Here is a 22,677-nt window from a genome sequence, read left to right as displayed (position 1 = left end):
AGGTCCCCTACCCCATCATGTGTTCTGGGATCAGGGAAGGGAGAAGGCGTGGGTTTCCCCTCGTTGGCTGATCCCCAGGAAAACCCCGGTGCTTCTCCTGAATGCCTGGTCCCAGACCCTTCGTCCCATTGGGAAGATGCTTCTGGTGGGAGCAACTGCACTGGGGGGAGCATGAGGGGAGTGGGCTAGATGAGTGGACAAAGCCTGAGCAGGGACCCCAGGACCCTGCTCCTCCTTGTCCCAGCCACCTCCATGCCCTGGCCTGCCTTGGTGACAGAAGAGATGAGAAATGGGATGGTGTAGAAAGTTGAGAAGTGAAAAAGCTCACCTCGTACCTCTTGGAACAACAGATGTCATGGCACTTCTGCTACTACACGTTAGTCATTCTTCAGATCCTGATTGTTTGCTGGGCGTGTGCAAGGCACAGGCCGCAGACAGTGCCCTACAGAAGGTTCTGTCCTCCTTGGGAACCACAGTTCAAGGTGGGGGATAGTGCCCAGGGAGTGGGCAGAGGTCACCTGACCAGGCTCCGGGTGCTCCCACAGGGGCATTGTGCATGAGGATCTCCCCACCTCCTTCTAGCTCTGAGATTTGGGGGCTGTGCCCATGGTACACTAAGAGACCAGAAGGGTGGGTGTATTCGTCTGTTCTCACACTGCTAATAAAGACATACCTGAGATTGGGTAATTTATAAAGAAAAAGAGGTTTAATGGACTCACAGTCCACATGGCTAAGGAGGCCTCACAATCATGGCAGGAGGCGAAGGAGGAGCAAAGGCACATCTTACATGGCAGCAGGCAAGAGAGTGTGTGCAGAACTCCCCTTTATAAAACCATCAGACCTCATGAGACTTATTCACTATCACGAGAACAGCAAGGGAAAGACCCACCCCCATGATTCAGTTACCTCCCACTGAGTCCCTCCCACAACACATGGGAATTATGAGAGCTACAGTTCAAGATGAGATTTGCATGGGGACACAGCCAAACCAAATCAGTGGGCATGAAGGCAGTCTCAGGACTAAGAGGGACTGGACTCTTAGGATTTGGCTAATGTTCAGGGACACTATGAGGAGAGCGTTTGTGCAGAGGTGGAGGAAAGTTGGTGACCATGAGCACTGAGCTGTAAGTTTGCAGCAGAAGGGGTCAGATCGTGAGTGATCTGCAGGGGCTTTGACAGGGGAAGCTGCGCCTGTGGTGCAGTGAGGGGCCTTCCTGTGCTCTGAGTCCCTTTGGTTGCTTTGTTGTTTCAGAGAAATGGATCAGACAGCAAGGCACACATGGGCTGGAGAGAGACGGAGACAGGGAGGTTCTTAGAGCCAGGCCATAAGGACCTGACGAGGGTGGAGGCAGTGAGGAAGGAGGTGGAGACATGAGAAAGACCTTCCTTTATGAGAAGCCTCGAATCACAGATGCATGTAGCTGGAAAGGGATGCAAAAGGGGAACAGGAAAGAAGAATCAGAGCAGGCTCAGGATTTCCAGCTTGGGTTTCTGAAGAAAGGATAGTGTCAGTAAACACACTAAAAAGTCAAATCCTGAGATTGCTTCACCTACAGGCAGCATCAGTGATTTAAAGATCACTTGGTCCTCGGAGCCCCTGGCAGCTTGGCCCCTCAAGGCTCTGGCCAAATCATCAGCCCTTCTGAGTCAGCCAGGCCTGTACCACCTGAGGATGTGATGAAGGCTTGGGAATTGGTGCCCACCTTTACTGCCCACCCCACCTTCTTCCCAGTTAATCTCCAGTAAAGACCTTCATAACCACATAGTTATGTTTAAAAAAAAATCCATCTGTAGCATGTTCTTGAGCCCTGCCTCTCCTTGGATGACCCAGCCAAACTCCACAGGGTGATTTCAGGTGCGCTTGGAATACCCGGAAGTTGTCATCCTATAATGGTTCTGAGGAGGTGTTATGCAAAGTGAGGAGGCGTTATGCAGAGTGAGGCGATCGGGATGGCCCCCCTCACTCAAGGCTTTGAAGCCCTTCTCTAGTCATCATGCCACTGAATCCACTCAGTCCTCACTACAACTGCACATTTAATAGAATCAGAACTAGAACCCAAGACTCAATATCCATACTCAATGCCCACCTTCCAGATGATGTCTACCACCCAGAGGCCCTACATCAGGGTCTTTGGGCAGCATCCTCCCTTGGCGAGAGTGACTCCTGGGAAGACCCCTCTGCAGGTTGCACCTGCATCTGAGGGGCAGGTGAAATTGGAGGGTGCAGTCCCTTGCATCTGTGACCAGCTCGGTTCCTGGAGCACCCAGGGTGGTGGAGGCAGAGAAGAGAGAACGGGGTGGGCATCCAGCCCAGCATCAGAGATCCAGGCACCCTCTCCCAGTTCCCTTTGCTGCAGCCTTGGCCTTGGCCTTAAGGGGAGATCGCTGGGAAGGGGTAGTGGAACGCATTTGCTTCCTGACTCCGCCCTTCGTTTCTGGGCCATCTTTGGTCTGTTTCCAACAGGTTCTCTGACTCAATCATGTGGTCTGAAAACTGGGATCACAAAATCTAGTCCTTCTTAAATCATCTGTATTACTTGTGAATTGAAGAATTGTTGACTACTTTTTTCCCTGCGTGCGTGCCATGGAATTATTAAATGTCTGTCAAGTTTGGTTAGGTCTGAGGACAGTGCCAGTGTGAGGGCGTTATCAGTACATCTCAATCTTGGCTGGCTGATTGTTTTGTATGTATTATTAACACCTTCTGATCTCATATACTCATTCATTCATCAAATATTTATTGTGCAAGACGTTACTGCTGGACTGTGGGTCTGTGTGTTTCGATTTCCTGGGGCTGCCATAACAAAGCATCATAAACTTGGTGGTTTAACAGAAGCTTATTTTCTCACAGTTCTGGAGACTCGAAGTCTGAAATCAAGGTATCCACAGGGCCACGTTCCCTCTGAAAGCTCAGTGGGAGGACCCTTCCTTGGCCCTTCCCAGCCGCTGGTGCTTGCTGGCAATTCTTGGTGTTTCTTGGCTTGGGAATGCATCACTCCAATCTCTGTCTCTGTTGCCACATGTGCTCTCATATCTCTGTGTCTCTGTTTTCCCTTCTTATAAGGACACCAGCCATTGCACTGAGGCCTGCCTTACCCCAATATCACCTCATCTTAACTAATTATGTCTGCAAAGACACTATTTCCAAATAAAGTCATATTCTGAGGTTCCTGGTAGACATGAATTTAAGGGGGTAGGGACACTATAAAGGCCGCTTTTCATGGTCCTCCTTTTCTTTTCTTTCTTCTTTCTTTTTTTTGGAGACAGAGTTTCACTTTTGTCACCCATGTTGGAGTGTAATGGCGCAATCTCGGCTCACGGCAGCCTCTGCCTCCCGGATTCAGGCAATTCTCCTGCTCAGCCTCCAGAGTAGCTGGGATTACAGGCGCCCACCACCACGCCTGGCTAATTTTTGTATTTTTAGTAGAGACGGGATTTCACCATGTTGGCCAGGCTGGCCTTGAACTCCTGACCTCAGGTGATCCACCCTCCTCGGCCTGCCAAAGTGCTGGATTACGGGCGTGAGCCACTACACCCGGCCCCATGGTCCTTGTTTTCTCTTGAAAAGCAGTGGGAGGTGAGAGCTTGGAGTCTGAGTCTTCACAGCAGGTATAGGGATGTAAAGGGTGTGGTCCTGCCTCAGGAAGCTGGCAATTTTCTTAGGAAAGATGGGACACAGTCACTATGACAAGAGGACAAGGCAGGGTGAGATTACTTGTCAAATGGCACCAAGCACATGCATTCAAGCAGCTCACACTAACTTTCAGCACACTGGGTCAGAGAGGGTTTTGCGAGGAGGGGGCAGTGAGCCACCTTAGAGCTGGTAGTGACGAGGAGGTTGGCAGGGAGGGCTCATGGGCTCACTAGCTTGGGAACAGCAGGTGCGACAATGGCTGGCAAGAAGATTCTGCAACTGGTGAGATGTCTAGCCCTGTGGGTGTTGCAGAGTGGACGTGGGCAGGTCACATGTGGGTTGAAACAACAGCTGCCTCACTCACTTGCCGCCTGTGTGGTCTCAGATGAGTAACTGCAGCACACGGCATTGTCATGGGGACCGTATCCAATCACGTATGACAGAATCCCTGCCACATGGGAGACCCAGCCTGGAGGGCAGCCCCACTCGGGAGAGATTAGAAACCCCTCTTCCATCCAAGTGCAAAAGCCAGACATCTGAGCATGACGCTGGCCTCTTCCTCCCCAACTTTCACCAAAGTCAGTCTCTTCTACTTCCTGAGCAGCTTTTGTATGTGTCCCTGACATCCCTCTGATGGCCGCACTCCTCATCCAGGGGTCTCACCTCCCACCTGGCTGGACTGAAGGCTCTGCCTCGGCCTCCCTCCTGTTCTCACACTGCAGCCTGAGCCGTCTTCCTCATGTGCAGATCTGGTTGAGCTCTTCTCTCAGGCACCTCTGTGGCCTCTGGTGCCCTCAGGAGGGGCTGAGTCCAACACTCAGGCCGGGTCTCTAAGAGCCCCACTTTCTCATCCCAGTATGTCCCCCATCTTTTATCCCACTGTGGCTTACTATCTCTGTCTTCATTTTCAGCCTTTGTAGGGATTGTTCCCTCTGCCTGGAACTGTCCCTTTTCACTCTTAGCCCAGGCTGCCACAACAAAATACCATAGACTGAGCTGCTGAAACAACAGACATTTATTTCTCACAGCTCTGGAGGCTGAAAGTCCAGGATCAGGGTGTGGCAGGGCTGGGTTCTGGTGAGGACTCTCCTCCTGGTGTGCAGACTGCTGCCTTCTTGCTGTATCTGTTTGAGAGAGAGAGAGAACTCCCTGGTGTCTTTTCTTATAAAACCACTAACCCCATGTGGGCTGACCCCCGTGACTTCATCAAAGCCTCATCACCTCCCAAAGACCCCACCTCTTAAAACTGTCACATTGGGGATTAGGGATTCCACATATGGTTTTGGGAGGGGACACACATATTCAGTGTGTGTGTGTCCCTCTCCCACCCCTCTGTTTACTTAGCTAACTCCTGTTTCTCTTTGAGATTTCACTTTGGATATTACTTCTTCCAGGAAGACTTTCCTGATGCCCCCCGAGACTGGGCTGGGGGTTTCCTGTGAGTTTCCAAAGCTAATGCTGCCCCTTCCTCTCCTCAGAGAGGGCATTTTGTTTCCTCTACAGATGACCTGGTCCTGTTCCAGAAGGGAGCCCCCTAACTTCAGTGCTGTTTTTGCCTTTCCAGGACCACCAGGACCCAAAGGTGATCAGGGGGATGAAGGAAAGGAAGGCAGGCCTGGCATCCCTGGATTACCTGGACTTCGAGGTAATGAGCGTGCCCCTGGGTGGTACCTGGGACAGATCCCCAATCCATCTCTACCCCCTACTTTCTTGATGCTATAAATGCCAGGGCTCCCCAGGGGAGTGCCCAATGAACTCCGCCTCAAACGCTGTGTTCCAACAAGAGACTAAGAGGTTGCTGGTGTCACGGTGGGATGCAGCGCATACTTTTTCTTAGCAAGTGCCACAGTCTGAAGGAAAAGGTACAGGACAGGCCTGCAGCTCCCTGAAGCCCCTTCCCAGCCCAGGAGCCAGGGTCTGTGTGAGCAGAGCATGCAGAAGGAGTTGGAGATGTTTTGAGATCCAGACCAACCCTTCCAAGATGCTGTCCCATCAGCGTTTCCTGATCACTAGCTACCTGCCACCCTCCCGCCCCACCATGACTCCTGCTGACCCTGCCCAGGTCTACGAATGGGTCATGAATACCTATCCCTTCCCCTTTTGACCCGTCCCCTCCCCATCCTGCTGCACACAGTGACAGCCCTGAAGAGCCAGTGGCTGGTGGGGAGGGTACTTTGGGCCTTCTAGAAAGACAAGGTTCTTCTTAGACTCACTGTCTCCCAAGCTCCCGTTGAGTTCCTTCATTGTACCTTGCCTGCCAGTCTGTCCATTCCTGAGCCTGTGCTGCTTGCAACATTTTGCTGGGAGACTGTTGTCTTCTAAGTGATGGAAGAAAAGGAAATAGAGGGAGAAAGGTGTCTGGTTATTTATTTTAGGAATTATACCTCCAAACCATCTGCTTCCTAAATCTCTAGGATGTTGCAAACACAGTAGAGGAGACAGTGCCTGGAGGAAGGAAAGCTCCCAGCCCAGTCTCTACTCCTGGCCCTCCCCTCTCAGGGAACCTCCCTAAAGTCAGCACTGAGGCTGCTCAGGGGCTCATGGGGCTCTGGAACTGCATTTTCTGCCCTAGCGAATCATAAGATGGGGAGCCTGGGGCACAGCTTGTGCTAGATCAAGAATTCTGTGGCAGTGGAGCTGTTGGACTCTGGGAACAGATATGTTGTATTAGGAGGGGAAAGGAGGAAACCCAGTCAGCTCTCTCCGAGAAACCTGTCTTCTTCCAGCCATTGGACCTTCGGACTAGAGGAGTAATTCATTACTGGGAGACAGATTTCTCCAAGTCCCAGAAAAAGCCCAAAGCAAACCAACTCATATTCCAAGCAGGAAAGAACAATTAGTCAGTTAATTAAGGGTGCTCTGCTTTGCAGAGATAACTACACGCTTAGGCCAGGCCTCACGGGGCCAGGGCTCTCACTCGGTCAAGGACTTGTTTATGCTGGCTCTGCATGGCGCCGGCACCGTCACCGCAGGAGGTGGCCAAGGGGCCTCATGGCCAAGAGCCCTGGGGCTTGATTGGCAGCAGGCCATCCATTTACTGACCTCGCCTCCAATCCCTTTTGCTATACCTCCCTGTGTGTATGCAAGGGAAGGGATCTTTTTGTGGTTTTTTCCTTAAATAAAACGAGAAGCTATTTTTTCTTCCTCCCACCCCGCTCCCTAAGTACCAGTAAGCCCTGTTGATCAGCATGAAGTGATGCTGACAGACCATGAGCTCTCATTTCAGCAAGAGCAGGGCTCAGATCCTGCCTCCAACACTGCTGTGTGACCTTGGGCAGTTACTTAATCTCTCTGAGCTCCGATTGGCTCGTTTGTCTAACACAGGCAGAATAATCCCTCCCAATGTCTTGTGATGATTAAATGAGATACTTTATGAAAAGCATCCAGAGCAGGGCCTGGCACGTAGAAAGCACTCAAAAAAGTGTTTGCTGATTCTAGGCCGGACGCGGTGGCTCACGCCTGTAATTCCAACATTTTGGGAAGCCGAGGCAGGCAGATCACTTGAGGACAGGAGTTTGAGACCAGCCTGGCCAACATGGTGAAACCATGTCTCTACTAAAGATACAAATATTAGCTGGGCGTGGTGGCATGCGCCTGTAATCCCAGTTACTCGGGAGGGTGAGGTGGGAGGATTGCCTGAACCTAGGAGACGGAGGTTGTAGTGAGCCAAGATCGTGCCACTCCAGCCTGGGTGACAGAGCGAGACTTTGTCTCAAAAAAAAAAAAAAAAAAAAAAAAGAAGTGTTTGCTGATTCTAAGTCTCCAGCATGCTGAAGGGTAAAGGGACACCCCCAAAGGAATAGGCACCCCCACCGTCACTCACAACAGCACTGGACCTTTCTAGCAGGAGGATCCCAAGCCTGATGGATACAAGGTGTGCATGGGAGGGTCCGTGTGGACCTCTTTGACTCTGCTGTGGTGGCATCTTTAGATTAACAGAAAAAAGCCAGACACAGAGGCTAAGAGAGGATGCATGGGGGAGGCTGAGCCTTGAACCCGACGATGACCTCTGAGGGTCCTTCCTGCTCTGCATCTGAGGCTCTGCCATTTGTCTGTTTTCTCCTCAGGTCTGCCTGGGGAGAGAGGTACCCCAGGATTGCCCGGGCCCAAGGGCGATGATGGGAAGCTGGGGGCCACAGGACCAATGGGCATGCGTGGGTTCAAAGGTAATAACAATCTCAGTTTTCCCTGAGCCTCACCACCGGTCCCAGGCAGCACATGGGCATTGGCATGGGGGACCAGGACTCTTATCTTCACTGTGCCACGGACCAGCGGGGCAACCTTGTACAAGTCTCTTCATCTTGTTAAAGCATTTAGTTTTTCCTCCAAAAACTAGAAACCCTCAGCCAGGTGTGGTGACTCATGCCTGTAGGTCCAGCATTTTGAGAGGACCAGGCAGGTGGATTGCTTGAGCCCAAGAGCCCCATCTCTACAAAATATAAAATAATTAGCCAAGTGTGGTGGCACTTATCTGTAGTCCCAGCTACTTGGGAGGATGAGTGGGAAGGATCTCCTGAGTCCAGGAGTTGGAGGCTATAGTGAGCTATGATTGTGCCACCACCCTGGGTGGCAGAGCAAGAGCTCGTCTCTAAAACAAAATAAAACACACACACACAAATCTAGAAATCCTCATGATACTATATCTCACAGGGCTGTCAGGAGGAGTGAGCAAGCACATATGTGTGCAAATGCTAAAGTCCCTGTAGAAATGCAAGGGAGTGTTATGGTAGGTTGCAGCCCAGAGATGTAACCAGAGAAAGCCAACAAGGGGCCTGCTGGGCAGACACCAGGGCTGCAGGCCCAGGACAGCCCTCCTCCCTAGTCCTGCCAGACTCCTGACCTTCTATATACTCTTTTATTCCCCCAGGATTTACAATTTTAATTCAATTCTCAGATTTACAGTGCCAAAAATGTTCCTTCTGATTTGCTCTTCTTCCTGTAGGCAGTCCCCTTGTTTACGTTAGGGGAACCTACTTTTACAGTCAGTCTGTCTTTTCATGCTCGCTTCAAGATTGTCTAAACCTCGTAGCATCACTGCGGAAGACAAGGACATCTGATGCTCTTTCCCCAGGCTTTCTACTCCTCACTTGTTAAAATGAAAACTAAGAAAAAAGTACTGCTAATCATTCCCACTCCATGTCTAGGGTGATCTCTTGATCTTGGATCACTGAGAAATTTTATTTTACTTTCTGGTCAGTGATGAAACAGGCTGAGGTTTTCCTTTCTTTTATGATCCCATTTTAAAAAGTTGATTTTAAAACAGATTGTAAAAGCAGCACATGCTTGTTGAAAATAAAATTAGAGACTGGGCAAGGTGGCTCATGCCTGTAATCCTAGCGCTTTGGGAGGCCAAGGCAGGCAGATCACTTGAGGCCAAGAGTTCAAGACCAGCCTGGCCAATATGGCGAAACCCCATCTCTACCAAAAATACAAAACTTAGCCAGGCATGTTGGTGCACACCTGTGATCCCAGCTACTTGGGAAGCTGAGGCAGGAGAATCGCTTGAACCCGGGGAGTGGAAGTTGCAGTGAGCTAAGATTGCACCACTGCACTCCCGCCTGGGCCTGGGTGACAGAGTAAGACCCTGTCTCAAAAAAAAAAAAAAAAAAGAAAGAAAATTAGACAACACAGAAGTGCACAAAGCAAAAAGTCTCCACCCCTCAGTTCCCCCAGCTCTTATTCTTTAGAATAACTACTGTCAATGCTTTGGAGCACACCCTGCCAGATCTTTTTCTGAGCACATTCTTATATATGTATATGGCTGCCTTTTTCCCGCCCCCCCCAAATCTTGGATCATCCTGGGCATTCTCCCCTGGAATTTGCTGGCTTGATTTTTTCACCAGACAGCATGCCCATGGGCTTTTGATTGGCAGATGTCTTTCTGGGGGTCCTTGGAATAGAAGTCCCTTGTCATTTTAATGTCCAGTGAGTGGTGCCAGGATTTTCTACTTCTTTGTAGAGGGAGATGCCAGCTGGCCAAAGAGGTCTTCTTTAGCCATATCCTGGGAAGGAAATGCCACAATTCCCCGGTATCTCACACTTATGTTTTATGGTCTCTCCCACAAGAAAACCTGCTCAACATAGAACCCGCCTCTCCCCCTATTTAACTAAAGCCCCCTCTCCTTTGTTTTCCCCTGGGCTCATTAGAACAAACTTGGATGTGGACTTCTAAAACCTTGAGTGTTTAATAGGACTATCTTTGACTTGTCTTCTTCCCACAAAATTCCATGTGCTCTTTGGTTCTTTACAAACAGGTGGGATTTTCTCACCCATGCCTCCTCCTCCTCGGGGTACCCAGGGCAGATGGCAGAATTGGCTGCCCGCTTCTCCTGCCTGCTGGGCTCTCCAGTTGCTGCTGGCTCCCGCCTGAGGGTTTCTCTGGTCTCGAGTTCATCAGGTCTTGAGTTCATCAATCTCCTGCAGGTAATATTTTATTCACAATTAGGATTTCTTTCCATTTCTAATGCCAGTTTCCTCCTCTGTTTTAGGTGACCGAGGCCCAAAAGGAGAGAAAGGAGAGAAAGGAGACAGAGCTGGGGATGCCAGTAAGGACATTCTGCTGGGGCCATGGGATATGGTGTTGGCACAGGGCTAGCTGTCCCTCGAGCAGCCCCATAAGTTTGGAGTTTCAGAGGCTGGAGCCATGGCTGGGGCTCAAGTGTCAAAGGAGGCTCCCTACCTTTTTAGGGCTCTGCTGGTCTAGCAAGAGTTGCTGATAGACCCCAGGGGCACTGGCCACATTTCTAGAGGTGTCATAAACCTGGCGGTTGTGTGCATGGATCTGGAGGCTTCCCCCGGTCACTCGCTAGCCCAGCTGGTATAATCTCTATGCCTCAGTGTTCTCATCTATAAAATAGGGATAACAGGAGTCTTTACCTTATAAGGTCATTGTGAAAATTGAATGAGTAAATCTGTGTAAAGTGCTTATGATCATGCTGGACACCTGGTGAGGACACAGTACCTGTTTGTGATTATTATTCTGTGTAATACGCCCACTCAGACACGCTTCCTAAAATCATCGGAGGTGCTTGCACAAATTCAGCTACTGACCTTGTTAAAGGCCTCCCCTCCCTGGGTGTTACACAGGGAAAGGTGCAGAGACAAAGTGGCATCGCCTTTGTTTTCCCCATTTGCCACTGATGGAGGAGTGACGCTGGAGAGCTTGCGATCCGGCAGACCACCCGGTTAGGAGTGGGCATCTTTCTGATGCGGTCCTTGCTAGAATGTTGACAAGGGGATCAGCTTATTTAGTTGTGCCACTCTTCTAAGGTTTACTTTTCCCCTAGAGGGCTACATGTAGAATCTTGGAGACTTGCCAGAGAAGAATGAACAGAGTCTCCTAGCCAAGTTTAAAAAGGAGCAAAAGAAAAAACACCAAACCCAGCATGTGGTGTTAGTTGGCTCTGTCCCAAGTGAGGGCGCAAGCAGAATATCACTGCCTCTGGCATCTAGGCTCCGGTCTTGGCTCTGGGAGGATGGGGCCTGGGGAAACAGTCCCTGTGTTAATACCTTCCCCCCGGACACTCAGGGACAGGGGCCACTGCAGAGTCACAAGCTGGACACAGAAAGGGGTCTCATGACACCCAAATAAATCAAAGACTATCAGCCCCACCAAAATTCAACGCAATACCACAACCTACAGCACCACTAATAATTAGCCATAGGCCTCCATAAATAGGAGAAGGTTTCGAAGAGAAACCTACAAACCCTACAACCAAAAGGACACTTAAAACAAATAGAGCATATGCCATTATTCCCACATGGACTATAACCATGACTAATGACATGAAAAATTATTGTTGTGCTTCAACTATAAGAACACTAATGGCCAAGACCTGCAAAACACTCTCGCTAATAAAAATTATTAATTACTCATTCATTGATCTTCCCACACCATCTAACATTTCTATATGATGAAACTTTGGCTCACTTCTTGGTGCCTGCCTAATCCTCCAGATCATTACATGATTATTCTTGGCCATGCAGTACACATCAGACACTTCAACTGCCTTCTCTTCAGTTGCTCATATCAGCTGAGATGTAAACTACAGCTGAATGGTCTGCTATTTTCATGCTTCCTTGGTCTCACTAGGTCCTTCAGATGAGATCAAGCACACTCAGGATGGTATGGTGCAGTAGGCCCTTCACATGACACTTTAGTCCCAGCTGTGCAGGACCAGAAGGAGACCTCACTCCCGAAAAGAGGCCTCCCCAAGGCCCCCTGACACTTAAACTTGCCCCTGCTTTCTCTCTGCCCTCCCCTCCCTGAGGCATGATTCAGGATCAAATAGGAGCAAGGCAGGTGACAGCACCTTGTCCTTGAAAGTGATGGACTTGCCCGTAGAAAAACAAGCAAGTGCCCAGGCTGATCCTGGACCCCCCACACTCACCTCACCTGAAGTGCTAAAGTCCACAAGGCCATCTGCGAGCTTCACAGTACTTCTAGCATTCTCTAGAGTCCCTTTCCAGGGCTGCTTAACTGGGTGTGTCTGACTGAATAAGGCCATCTAGTAGACCTGATCTGATCCCTTTTGTCTAAAGGGCTGGGTCCTGAATGCTGTCTTCGGGGTGCTGTTTTTCCCTGCTCTGTTTGTTGACTGGTTTCTGACAGAATGCTGCCAAGGTAGCTGAGAAGGATCGTGGCATTTAGTTCTGAGAAATAAACAGCTCCTGATGGGGGTGGGCAGAAGGGAGGAACTATGTGGAAAGATGGCTTTGAGATCAGAAACACTGCCCGCATGCCAGAGGGGCTCTTGTCGGGAATTCTCTGGCGGCTCTTCTTTCAGCAGACTTGAGACTTGAGAGAGCAAGTGAGGAGGTCGAGCCAGCAGGGCGTTCCCCGTGCTGCGGAGGATGCGTGGTCTCTATTCACCTTGCTCCTGTGGGCCAGGCTGGTGGGCTCTGTACTGGGATTGGGCCCTGAGGCCAGAGCTACGGTGCAGGGAGGTGAGAGCCAGAGCCACAGGGGTGCGGGGCTCCCTGGGGATGGGTGGGGAGGCGTGGGGGGAGGCCACCCCCTCCACTTGGCCCTGGAGCCTCTTGACTGTACAGCAAGAGGTGACATCAGCTCTGGACAGCCTCCCCTCAGGGACTGAGGCTTTCTTTCCTGCCTCGAAGAGCTACACCCTCATTGCAGCCCAGAACTCAGACAGAACCCAGAGCCTAAGCTTGCACAAAGCGCTGAACTTTTCTTTCCTGCTCTCTGACAAGCCCCCCACCCCCAGTGGTCTCCAGAGGCAGTGAAATTGGGAGGTGAAGGGGCTGAGCAGAGACAGCTCCATGGACAGGAAGCTCTACACAACATGAGGAGGACTCTGGGAGACCCAGAGGAATCATAGAACAAAGAAACTGGGAGGCCAGCCTCCATCTCCCCATTTTCAGAGGCCCATAGGGGAGGACAGACTTCCTCATGTCCTTAGGCCAGGGCTGAGGCTGAACAAAATCCCCAGCCACTGACTTCCTGATCCTGGGATGGGGGCTTCGGCCCCTGGTCTTGGGTAGTAGGGCCGGGCTCCTTAAAACCCCAAGTAATCCCCTCTTTCACTGGTAGCTCCAGATGCAGATGTAAGGACCTTGGGGCTGGAGGGGAATAGTTGTCGCGATTCAGGGCTGAGGTCTGTGCCTGTCCCATTGTGGGGTGTCTTCCCACAGCCTCTGCCCACCAGCTTGCTCTGACCACAACAACATCAAGCTGTATTCAGCCTCCTGCTTATGTTTCCAGGGAATTCCAGTCCCAGAAGCATTAACCATATCCCTGAGACCTGGGCTCTGTGGGGGAGAGCCAAGGCTCAGCTTTCAGAAAAGTGTGGAAATTCTGACAGACATGGTGCCCATGTCTGAGGGTTTCTTAGTCATTCCCTGCGCCCTGGGAAGCCCCACCGTAGGATCTACAGGGTGGGAAAAAAGCGTTTGCAGCACCAGAGAGCTACCCTCCTCCACAAGCCAACATCGTGCGGGAAGAGCAGCTAACCAGGGTGGCCTCTGCTAACCCCAAGGCCTTTCAACCCTCCCAAACACCTCTGAAGCCCGTGCCGTTAGCAGCAAAGACCTAAAGTTCCAGCAGATGGGGATGTAACTGTGCAAAAGGGACTGGTGAGAAAACATGACAGACACCCCTCACTCGGGACGTGGAAGTTGGGGGTTTTACCTGGAGGAGGGCATGCCACAGAAGGCTTCTCAGGACCCATCTGAGTCCACATTAAAATATTTTTCAGAACAAAAATCTTGCCATTGTTTACCCATGTTTTGATCTGAAGTCATAGGAGTTTAGGGTTGGATGGGTTTCAGACCCATTCCTCTCTCTCGCCCAACCCCATCCCACCAGTTTTCAGAACAGAGACCAACAACAGAGAGATGAGAGGAATCCCCAAAATCACCCAGCCTAGGTCACGGCCAAATTGGGTCTAGAATCCAGATGTCCCGATTTCTGCTTGATGAGAGATAAAGGTTTTTTTCAGTCAAGGGCGATATCAGTCATTCCGTGACATGTTTGGCTTTTGGGAGTTTGGCCAGGAAAAAAAAAAAAAAAAACCCGCTACATATACATATCTCAAGAGAGAAATACATTTGTTTTACCCTAGTAGATGGTCCATTTGCAGGAAAAATAAATAGTGTTTTTGCAACTAAGGGGTGGGTGAAGAATTCAGGTTTTTTTTAAGTCCCACAGCATGAATTTAAAGCAGGATATAAGTTCAGATTGTTTAAAAAATCTTTCTCAATTTGGTTTCACATGGAAAAAAAATATGCAGATGACACCAGGGTGAATTCTAAACCAGAGTTTGTTGATGGTTATCATTCATGGCTTAGAGCACTTGAAAAATGTTTAACACTTCGTACATGTTTTCAGTATTTAGGGAAGTAAGTCTGGGGACGAGGGGAGCTGTGGGCACCCCAGCATGCAGTGTAAACTCAGAATAAATAATCAGAGGAGGAAGTTTCTAAACAGTTTTCCCTGCAGCTGCTGAGATGTTTCTGTCTCTGTTTTACAATCAAGGAGGCAGAATCCTTTGGAGTCCTCGGACTCCCTTCTCCCATCCCTGTGCCTAGACTTTGCTGTACCAGGTGCCCGGGAGAATCTGTTTAGGATAATGGAGCACCAAAAGTTAGCCTTATCTCAGGCATGGAGAGACACAGCGACTGCACCATTTTTTGTTTGTTTTTTGTTTTTTTTGGTTTTTTTTTTTTAGATGGAGTCTCGCTCTGTCACCCAGGTTGGAGTGCAGTGGCACGATCTCGGCTCACTGCAACCTCCGCCTCCTGGGTTCAAGTGACTCTCCTGCCTCAGCCTCCAGAGTAGCTGGGATTACAGGTGCATGCCATCATGCCCAGCTAATTTGTGTATTTTTAGTAGAAATGGGTTTTCACCGTGTTGGCCAAGCTGGTCTTGAACTCCTGACCTCAGATGATCTGCCTGCCTCGGCCTCTCAAAGTACTGGGATTACAGGCATGAGCCACCGTGCCAGCTGACCCAAGTCTTAAAGAGTAAGTTCGTGTCCACCAGGTGGATGTGGAAGTTGAATGTGTCCCAGGTAAAGAGAACCATGCTTGAAACAGCATAATGTTGTCTGATCCTCCCAAATAGTACAGCATGGCAAGGGTTTGGGATGTAAGAGACAAAAAATAAGGCTGGAAAGGAAGGTGGGGATAACCAAGGGCATTGCAGTGGTCAGGAGTTTAGGCTTGAGCCTCTGGGCACTAGGAAGCCATCCACAGGATTGTAATGGCGGAGCCTTGGCTGTCCCTGGTGGCCCTTTGCATGTGACCAATGCCTGGTGCGTGGTAGACAGACCCTTCCTCTCGGGAAAGGCCACGTTCCAAATCCAAGTTTCTCTTCTGCTCCTGCTCCTTCTCTTGTCTGCACTTCCACTTTGAGAAAATCCTGTTTTTCAGAAACATTTCCTGAGAAGATGCAACCCCAACTCTATGCAGTTCTGTAGGAGCAGCGCTGGTGTGGAGCAACGAAAAGGAAGATTCATTTCCCCTGCTCACTCCCACGCTGGTGACCCCAACTGTGCAGGTGTTTTGCACATTGACCAATGCCCCAACCCCAGCTGGGTTTCCCACTATTCAATTCCATTCTGACATAATCTACCTGGAGTTAGTGAAGACCTCACAGGGTAAGGGCTCAGTCCCACAGGCTGCCCCTGACTTCAGATGAAATCTCAAATCCAAGCTTCCAGAACATATAAGCAACTGGCTGAAAGTCGGAGATTCCCTTTAGACCCCCTCCGTGGGTTTGATTATTTGCTAGAACCCAACTCACAGAACTCAGGAAAAGTTAGGTTCATCAGTTTATTATAAAGGACACAACTCGGGAACAGAGGGATGGGAGAGATGCAGAGGGCCAGGTATGGGGATGGGGCGCAGAGCTTCCCTGCCCTCTCTGGGCACGCCGCCCGCCAGGTACCTCGATATGTTCAGCACTGCACCTCTCTGAACCCTGTCCTTTTGGGTTTTTATGCGGCTTTCATTACATTAGCATGACTGATTAAATCACTGGCCATTGTTACTTGAATTCAATCTTTGTAGCCCCTCTCCACTTCTAAGTGGGGCTGAATGGTCCAACTTTCTAATCACGTGGTTGATTTCCCTGACAATCAGCACCTCATCCTTCGATCCCACCCAAACTCAGGTATGGTTGGAAGGGGCTTACTATGAATTTTAAAAAGATGCTCCAGAGCTATTTCAGGAGTAGGGACAAAAAGCAAAGTTTCTCACAAGAGATGCTCCTGTCACTCTTATCGCTTAAGAAGTTACAAGAGTTCTAGGAGCTCTGGCTGGGAGCTGGAGATGAAGACCAAATACTTCTTATTATATCCATATCACAGTAACAAATCTTAAATCCAAGTCCTGTTTTCACCTCACTGGCTGTGTGGCCCTGAAGCTAGTCGCTTAGCCTCTCCGGCCACAATTTCCTCTTTTTTCCCCGGTTCTGTGCAGAGGATGGGATCTGGCCTTCCAGACATTCTGGTTTCCCAAGATCCCATCTTAAGCCTTCCAAAAACAAATCCAGTGACTCTTCCTGAAAGCTCCCAGTGACCCCTTCCATGGGAGCTTCTACACTGCTGTGTGCAGAAAACAGTTCAATTCCGATTAATCCATGCTGTGAGTGGTTTGATGGCTTCACATACATTCAAGAGGACCTGGAAAAATTAAAGGCCTGGCCCCTTTAAGAAGTCAGGTGGTAAAATAAGGATGTGCAGAGGCGCCTGCGAGTCAGGGACAGCTGAGCTCGTTGTATTACTTTCATCTCTTTAAAAGACATTTTCAGCATCCCTGGCCAGAGGGAGAGAGACCAGAGTTGGGCCCGTGCCCTGGCAGGGAAAAAATGCTTAGGCAAGGAGAAATGAAGCCCTTCTTGGGAATCCTAAGAGGTCATTAACAGGGCCACTAATATTTGTATTCTGGATATATGCTAACTGAAGGCAGGAACCAGGGCCAAAGCCTGGGAAGAACTGCTAGTTGGAAGGAAATAAACAAGGCACTGTGGAGTTTATGTTCAGAGTTAGCAGCCAGGTGAGTGCGTGGGACTTGGGAGGCGTGGCTGCTGTGACGCCTTATCTAGTGGGGGCATTTCACACGTAAGTTGAGGTGGCCAGTCTGACTGCTGCCTAATCCCTGTTCTTCTTATGTGTGTTGCCTGCTGTGTCTCCACTTCTCTGCGTACACAGGCAGCCGAGCCTGCGGTGCCGCCCTTCCCTCCCCACCAGGGATTGGCATCCCCAATTCTCTGGCAGACATGCAGTGGCTTTGGGGGTTTGCCCTGCAAGAAAACTGTCTTAGTAATACCCACATCAGACAAAGGTGAACACGGAATCATCTACGAAAACCAGTGAAAGAAATGACGCTGGGATCTTTGATGTGGGTTTTGAACAAAGAAAAGTTTTTACGTTGAGATGTACATGAAAACCAAGAGTGGTTTGACTGTTTATTTAGAAAACATTTCAAACAAACTTGGGAATCGTCCTTAATCTCCGTGACCCCGAGCTCCCGTTATGCTGGGAGTGAATGCAGCTGCGGGCTCTGCGGATTGAGTCTGGGAGGTCCCCGGGAGCCTTTGATGTCACTGGATCAACTCTCACTGCCACTACGTGAACTTCACAGCCCTAGGTACCCTCTGTCCTTTGACATGGAAGCCACCCTTGGAGGGTGTTTGGGGCCAGCTATCTAGTTGGACTTACTTCCCCTGGGGCTGGATTTCAGCCTCTTCTTTTTCTTTTTTTTTTGAGACCGAGTCTCACTCTGTCCCCCAGGCTGGAGTGCAGTGGCACAATCTCTGCTCACTGCAACCTCCTGCTCCTGGGTTCAAGCGATTCTCCTGCTTCAGCCTCCTAAGTAGCTGGGATTACAGGTGCACACCACCATGCCCGGCTAATTTTTGTACTTTTAGTAGAGACAGGGTTTCACCATGTTGGTCAGGCTGGTCTCGAACTCCTGACCTCAAGATCCACCCGCCTCAGCCTCCTAAAGTGTTTGGATTACCGGAGTGAGCCACTGCGCCCGGCCTCAGCCTCTTTTCTTTAGGGAGCCATTTGTCGAATTCAGATGGAAGAAAGAGACAGGCGAAGCCATAGTAAACCTCCCTGGGAGGTCTTGGGGCCATGGTGGCAGGAGGGGGTATATGGCTGCCTTTCTGGCTGACTCAGAGGTTTGAAAAGTCACTTGCCATGGTGCCTGGGTCCCCTACCATGATCCTCAGGGGTTGTATTGAGTTCAACACTATTGAGAGGCAACCACCCTGGTCACTGAGCTCCTGCATGTTTCAGAATAACTCTGGGGTATGTCGTCATCCCATCTAACTGAGGAGGGAACCATGCTGAGAGTTTACACTCCTCACCCAAGGTCCTAGAGTTAGAGAGGGGTAAACCTGGTTCTCAAGACAGTCCTGACCTTTGAGGATTTATGGTGCAGAGGTGGAGAAGCATCACGGAAAGGGGACTCAGACCTAGAACCTAGAGGAGGAGGAGAACTGGGATAGGAACTAGGGCAAGGAGGGGATGGCAGAACCCTCCCAGGAAGGTCCACTAGCCCTGGGCACATGAACCTGAGCCTTCAAGAAGGGTGCCTTACGGATGTCAGCACCTCCCCACAGGGTGTACAGCAAGGAGGGCTGCAGGCCTGATGAAACAGGCACATAGCATCACTGTCTTCTCCTGGCTCTCCAGCATTTCTTTCTGGTTTTAAATGCTTGTTGACTCTGACCTCTCACTGCCCTCTGAGAGGTTCAGGAGCTTAAGAAAGAACAGGATTCACTTGTCCACCCAGGCCACCCAGGAAATTCCTACAAATCCAGCTCTAAGCAGAGCTTCTGGGCCTTAACAGCGTCCTCCCACTGTGATGGGGTGAGCTCCTGGTTCAGGACTGGGCAAGGAAAGCTCTTCATTTATTATTTGATCAGACACACTTTTTATTGAACACCGGGTAGCCAGGAATAGCAAGATCAGAGCAAACTTCCAGTTTCCAGAGAATATGAAGCACGGCTGGGGAGACAAAGAGGGGAAGTCACAGTTTTTAAAAGTCCAGTACGATCCTCAGGGCAGTGACAATGCGGGAGATAGTTCTGTTGCTCCTTCTACCCAGCAAGGTCCCAAGTACCCCGTGTGACCCCTAAGTGGAGACACAGCACTTTGGAAACCCAGGTGTGCTCCTGGCGTGGCCGCCTTATCATGTGACCTGGAGAGAGTCACTCACTCCCCTTCTCTGAGTCTCAGCTTTCTCACCTGTAAAATGGGACTAACACCACCTACCTTAGGGGAGGACAGCAAAGACCCCATGAGACCTGCTAATAAAAGTGCTTTGAAGAGTTGTAAAGGAACATATTAAGAGCAGATTCCCATTAGGAAATAGCATTTTATAAAGCACACCCACAGGCCAGACAACATTTTGAAAGCGATGCCCTCCAGGAGAGCCTGATCAGAAAGTCCTTTTGCTTTTGGGATGGCCCCTGTCCTTCCCATATGGATCACATTTCCTGCCGAGCAGTGTCACCTCAGCCTCAGCAGAGCCCCTGTGCCTCAGGTCGGCTGGGGGCACGGGGAGTTCTTTCTTTACAAGAGAATGAAAGTTCAACTTCCTTAATGGGCAGATGGTCCGAATTATCCCTAGGGCTCTACTCTGCAGCTGCAGAAAATCAGAGCGTATTTTCTCAGCCCCATGTGTTTATTTCTATTCTCCACGACCTCCTTTCTTTCCTCTTGTTTTGCTCTGGCAGGGGGACTGGAAGGCAGGGAAAACAAACATAAAGGAGCTGCAATCTTCCAGGCTTAGGGTGGGCTTTCCCTCTGCTTTTCTGTAGAGGCAAAGTTCCCTGGACTTTAGGTCCCTTCTGGTGCACAGCCAAGCAGGTTTTGGGGTATTTAGTGACCAGCTCCGTTCTCAGAGCCCCTCAAATGCTGTGAGTCCCATTCATCCATTCATTGCCCCACTCATTCATTCCACACCATCTGTTGAGCACTGGAACGTGCCAGGCTCTCTGTTTGCTGCAGGGATGTGATTTGGAACCACAAGGATGCAGAATGGTGGCCCCCTTCACGCAGCTTCCCATGGGGAGTGCAGAGAGACACGGAAGAGGGAATCACGGTGCAGAATTTCTCATTAGTGGGGAGCACATGCTGGGGCCACAATCAGGGAAGCCTTCCCAGAGGAGGTGACATCTCTCTGCCTTACTCACAAGGCCCCACAACTAGGGAGTTGTGTAGCCGGGACTTGATCCCCGGTCCACACTCTCCCACAGAGCTTCTCAGCCTTGGCTGTGCACCAGAATCTCCTATGAATTGTTTAAAACTGGCCCCTCGCACTGGTGGGTTTCAGAGCTTCCCAGGTGCTTCCCCGATACAGTCAAGACTGGAGCTACTGCTTTCAGTCTAAGACTCATTCCCTTAAGCCTGAGAAGAGTGGATCCGGCAGACCCCATAGGGCTGTTGTGAGATGGATGAAAAGCACTTTATGTTTGGAGAGGGCTGTTATTAAATATTTGTCTTAAGTATTCAGCCTGAGAGTCACCTCTGTGGATTGAAAATAACAAGCCTTTGCCCTTCTCTCTGACTCTTCCATGTGGCAGCTGTGTGACCCTGAGCAAATTTTTACTTGACTTTTCTGAGCCTGTTTTCTCTTCTGTTAAATGAGCTGTAATAACTAACTCATGGAGCTGCTGTGAAGAAGAAATGAGCAAATGCACGCACAAAGCACTTTGCACAGTGCCCAGCCTGTGCACGACGGGACCTCAGTAGATAATCATTCTCTCCTCTTTTTATGCCTGACTTGAGCTCTGTCCTGGGTAGCACCCAGAACTTGGCTGTGTTGTCGCTGGGTTTGGGGATGGCCCTGAGCCAGGTGTGGCCAAGCCCTGCTGGCAGTAGATAGCTCTGAGGTTACCCCAGCCTTGGAAGCCAGTTCTGAGAGATGGCAGCCACTGGCCACTACACAGTCCTCCTAAACCCGCTGGGGGCGGAGTAATGAAACCACTTGCTCAGTTGCGCTGAAAGAAGGAAAAGGCTGTTCCTCATCTCACACCCCAATGATAGCCATGAATCCCCAAGCACACAGTGTAAAATAAGGTAGGGAATAATCAGATGCAAAACCCTGGGATGTCCAGAGATGCCAGGGCGAGTAAGTGAAACCAGATCCCGGCTTTAAAATCCTGTAATGCATTCCCCAGAGATGCTGTCGGGTTCCCTTCCATTCCCAGAGGCAGGATGAGCAGCTGTCTGGTGTGCTACAGAGAGGAGAGGATCTGTGCGTTTGAAGTAGAGGGGAGGGGTTCAAGGCCAATGTCAGAGACCCCTTCCAGCTCCAGGGTTCAGGGGCATCTTGGGTAAGACCCAGCCTGCTTTGCCTGGGACGCTGCTTGTCTGACGTATATATTTACAAAGCAAAGACAGCAAAGAAATGTTTGTTTTGAGAGGAGAATCCCCACATAGTAGATTTCTAAGGTCTGCACTAGGAGCTCAAGCGTGGTCGCAGCCCTAGCACTGCATTCCTGGGCCATTCCAGAGCTGCCTTGCTTAACAAATAACATCCAGTTTGCATCAATGTACAGAAAGTTGCTGACAGCAGGAGCCGGTCTTCTGCCTCACGGATGCCCTGGTCCTAATATGCTAAGGAGCCAGGAACCAAGCCCTGGGGAGAACAGAAGTTAGGAGGAGACTCATTCAATTCAGGGGGTGAGCCTTTTTGTTCCTGCTTCCTACGAGAGCAAAAAGGCTTTCAAGGATGCATCCCTGCTTGGCCACTGGTGTCCAAGCCATCCCAAGCATGGGGACCCTTGGAGCTGACCCACACGCTGCTGGGAGGACTGCCACCTGGCCAGGGGTGGGAGCTCACAATGATGAGACCTCACGCTAGGTGCCAAGTCCTTGACATGCCCTGTTGCTCCCAGCCGCCACCGTGATGTCCACTTTAAGAAGAGGTGAGAGGCCGGGCGCGGTGGCTCACGCCTGTAATCCCAGCACTTTGGGAGGCCCAGGCGGGCGGATCACGAGGTCAGGAGATCGAGACCATCCTGTCTAACACGGTGAAACCCCATCTCTACTAAAAAATACAAAAAATTAGCCGGTCGTGGTGGTGGGCACCTGTGGTCCCAGCTACTCAGGAGGCTGAGGCAGAATAGCGTGAACCCCGGAGGCGGGGCTTGAGTGAGCCGAGATCGCGCCACTGCACTCAAGCCTGGGCAACAGAGCTTGACTCCGTCCCCCAAAAAAAAAAAAAAGGGTGAGGTATGGAGAGGCCACTTCTGGCCTATGGTGGAGCCAGAATCCAATCCTGCTCCTGAGTCCAGCTGCCTCTTTCCACCCTGCTGAGTTCTCTCCCCACAGGAATCACCATGACAGTGTGTGATGCCTTGCAAATTCCTAATTTCCCCAGGACCCGCAGAGGCAAGTAGCTGATCAGTTCTCAGGTGGGTGCATGGGATTCACAGGTGCCCTCTTCAGGCTTTTCCAGTCCCAAGGACCAGAGACTCATCCGGGTCATTTCAAGTAATGAGGATATGCAAGGAGATTTGGGATGACCAGGACCCATAGTTCAGGTGGGCCTTGTGGATCCTG

The 22,677-nt window shown here is 50.4% G+C and overlaps 1 protein-coding gene and 1 long non-coding RNA gene across 2 annotated transcripts in view; one reads left to right on the top strand and one right to left on the bottom strand.

Annotated features, from left to right (window-relative positions):
- The window catches only part of SCARA5 (scavenger receptor class A member 5), a 127,536-nt gene that overhangs the window by 82,155 nt on the left and 22,704 nt on the right, over positions 1–22,677 (top strand). The window contains exons 5-7 of the mRNA XM_034965886.3: positions 5,199–5,279; positions 7,702–7,800; positions 10,123–10,179. Of these exons, the coding sequence (XP_034821777.2) occupies positions 5,199–5,279; positions 7,702–7,800; positions 10,123–10,179 (237 nt within the window). The remainder of the gene's footprint in view (positions 1–5,198; positions 5,280–7,701; positions 7,801–10,122; positions 10,180–22,677) is intronic.
- LOC134730968 (uncharacterized) lies at positions 4,627–12,276 on the bottom strand. The gene is made up of 3 exons (XR_010112918.1): positions 12,025–12,276; positions 5,884–5,952; positions 4,627–4,758 (listed from the first exon to the last, which is right to left on the bottom strand). It is a non-coding gene; the product is annotated as an uncharacterized LOC134730968 (long non-coding RNA).

Source organism: Pan paniscus, chromosome 7 (assembly GCF_029289425.2).
Source record: "Pan paniscus chromosome 7, NHGRI_mPanPan1-v2.0_pri, whole genome shotgun sequence".
Classification (NCBI taxonomy): domain Eukaryota; kingdom Metazoa; phylum Chordata; class Mammalia; order Primates; family Hominidae; genus Pan; species Pan paniscus.
The sequence above is the reverse complement of the archived record's forward strand: the minus strand, read 5'-3'. Positions and strand labels throughout refer to the sequence as shown.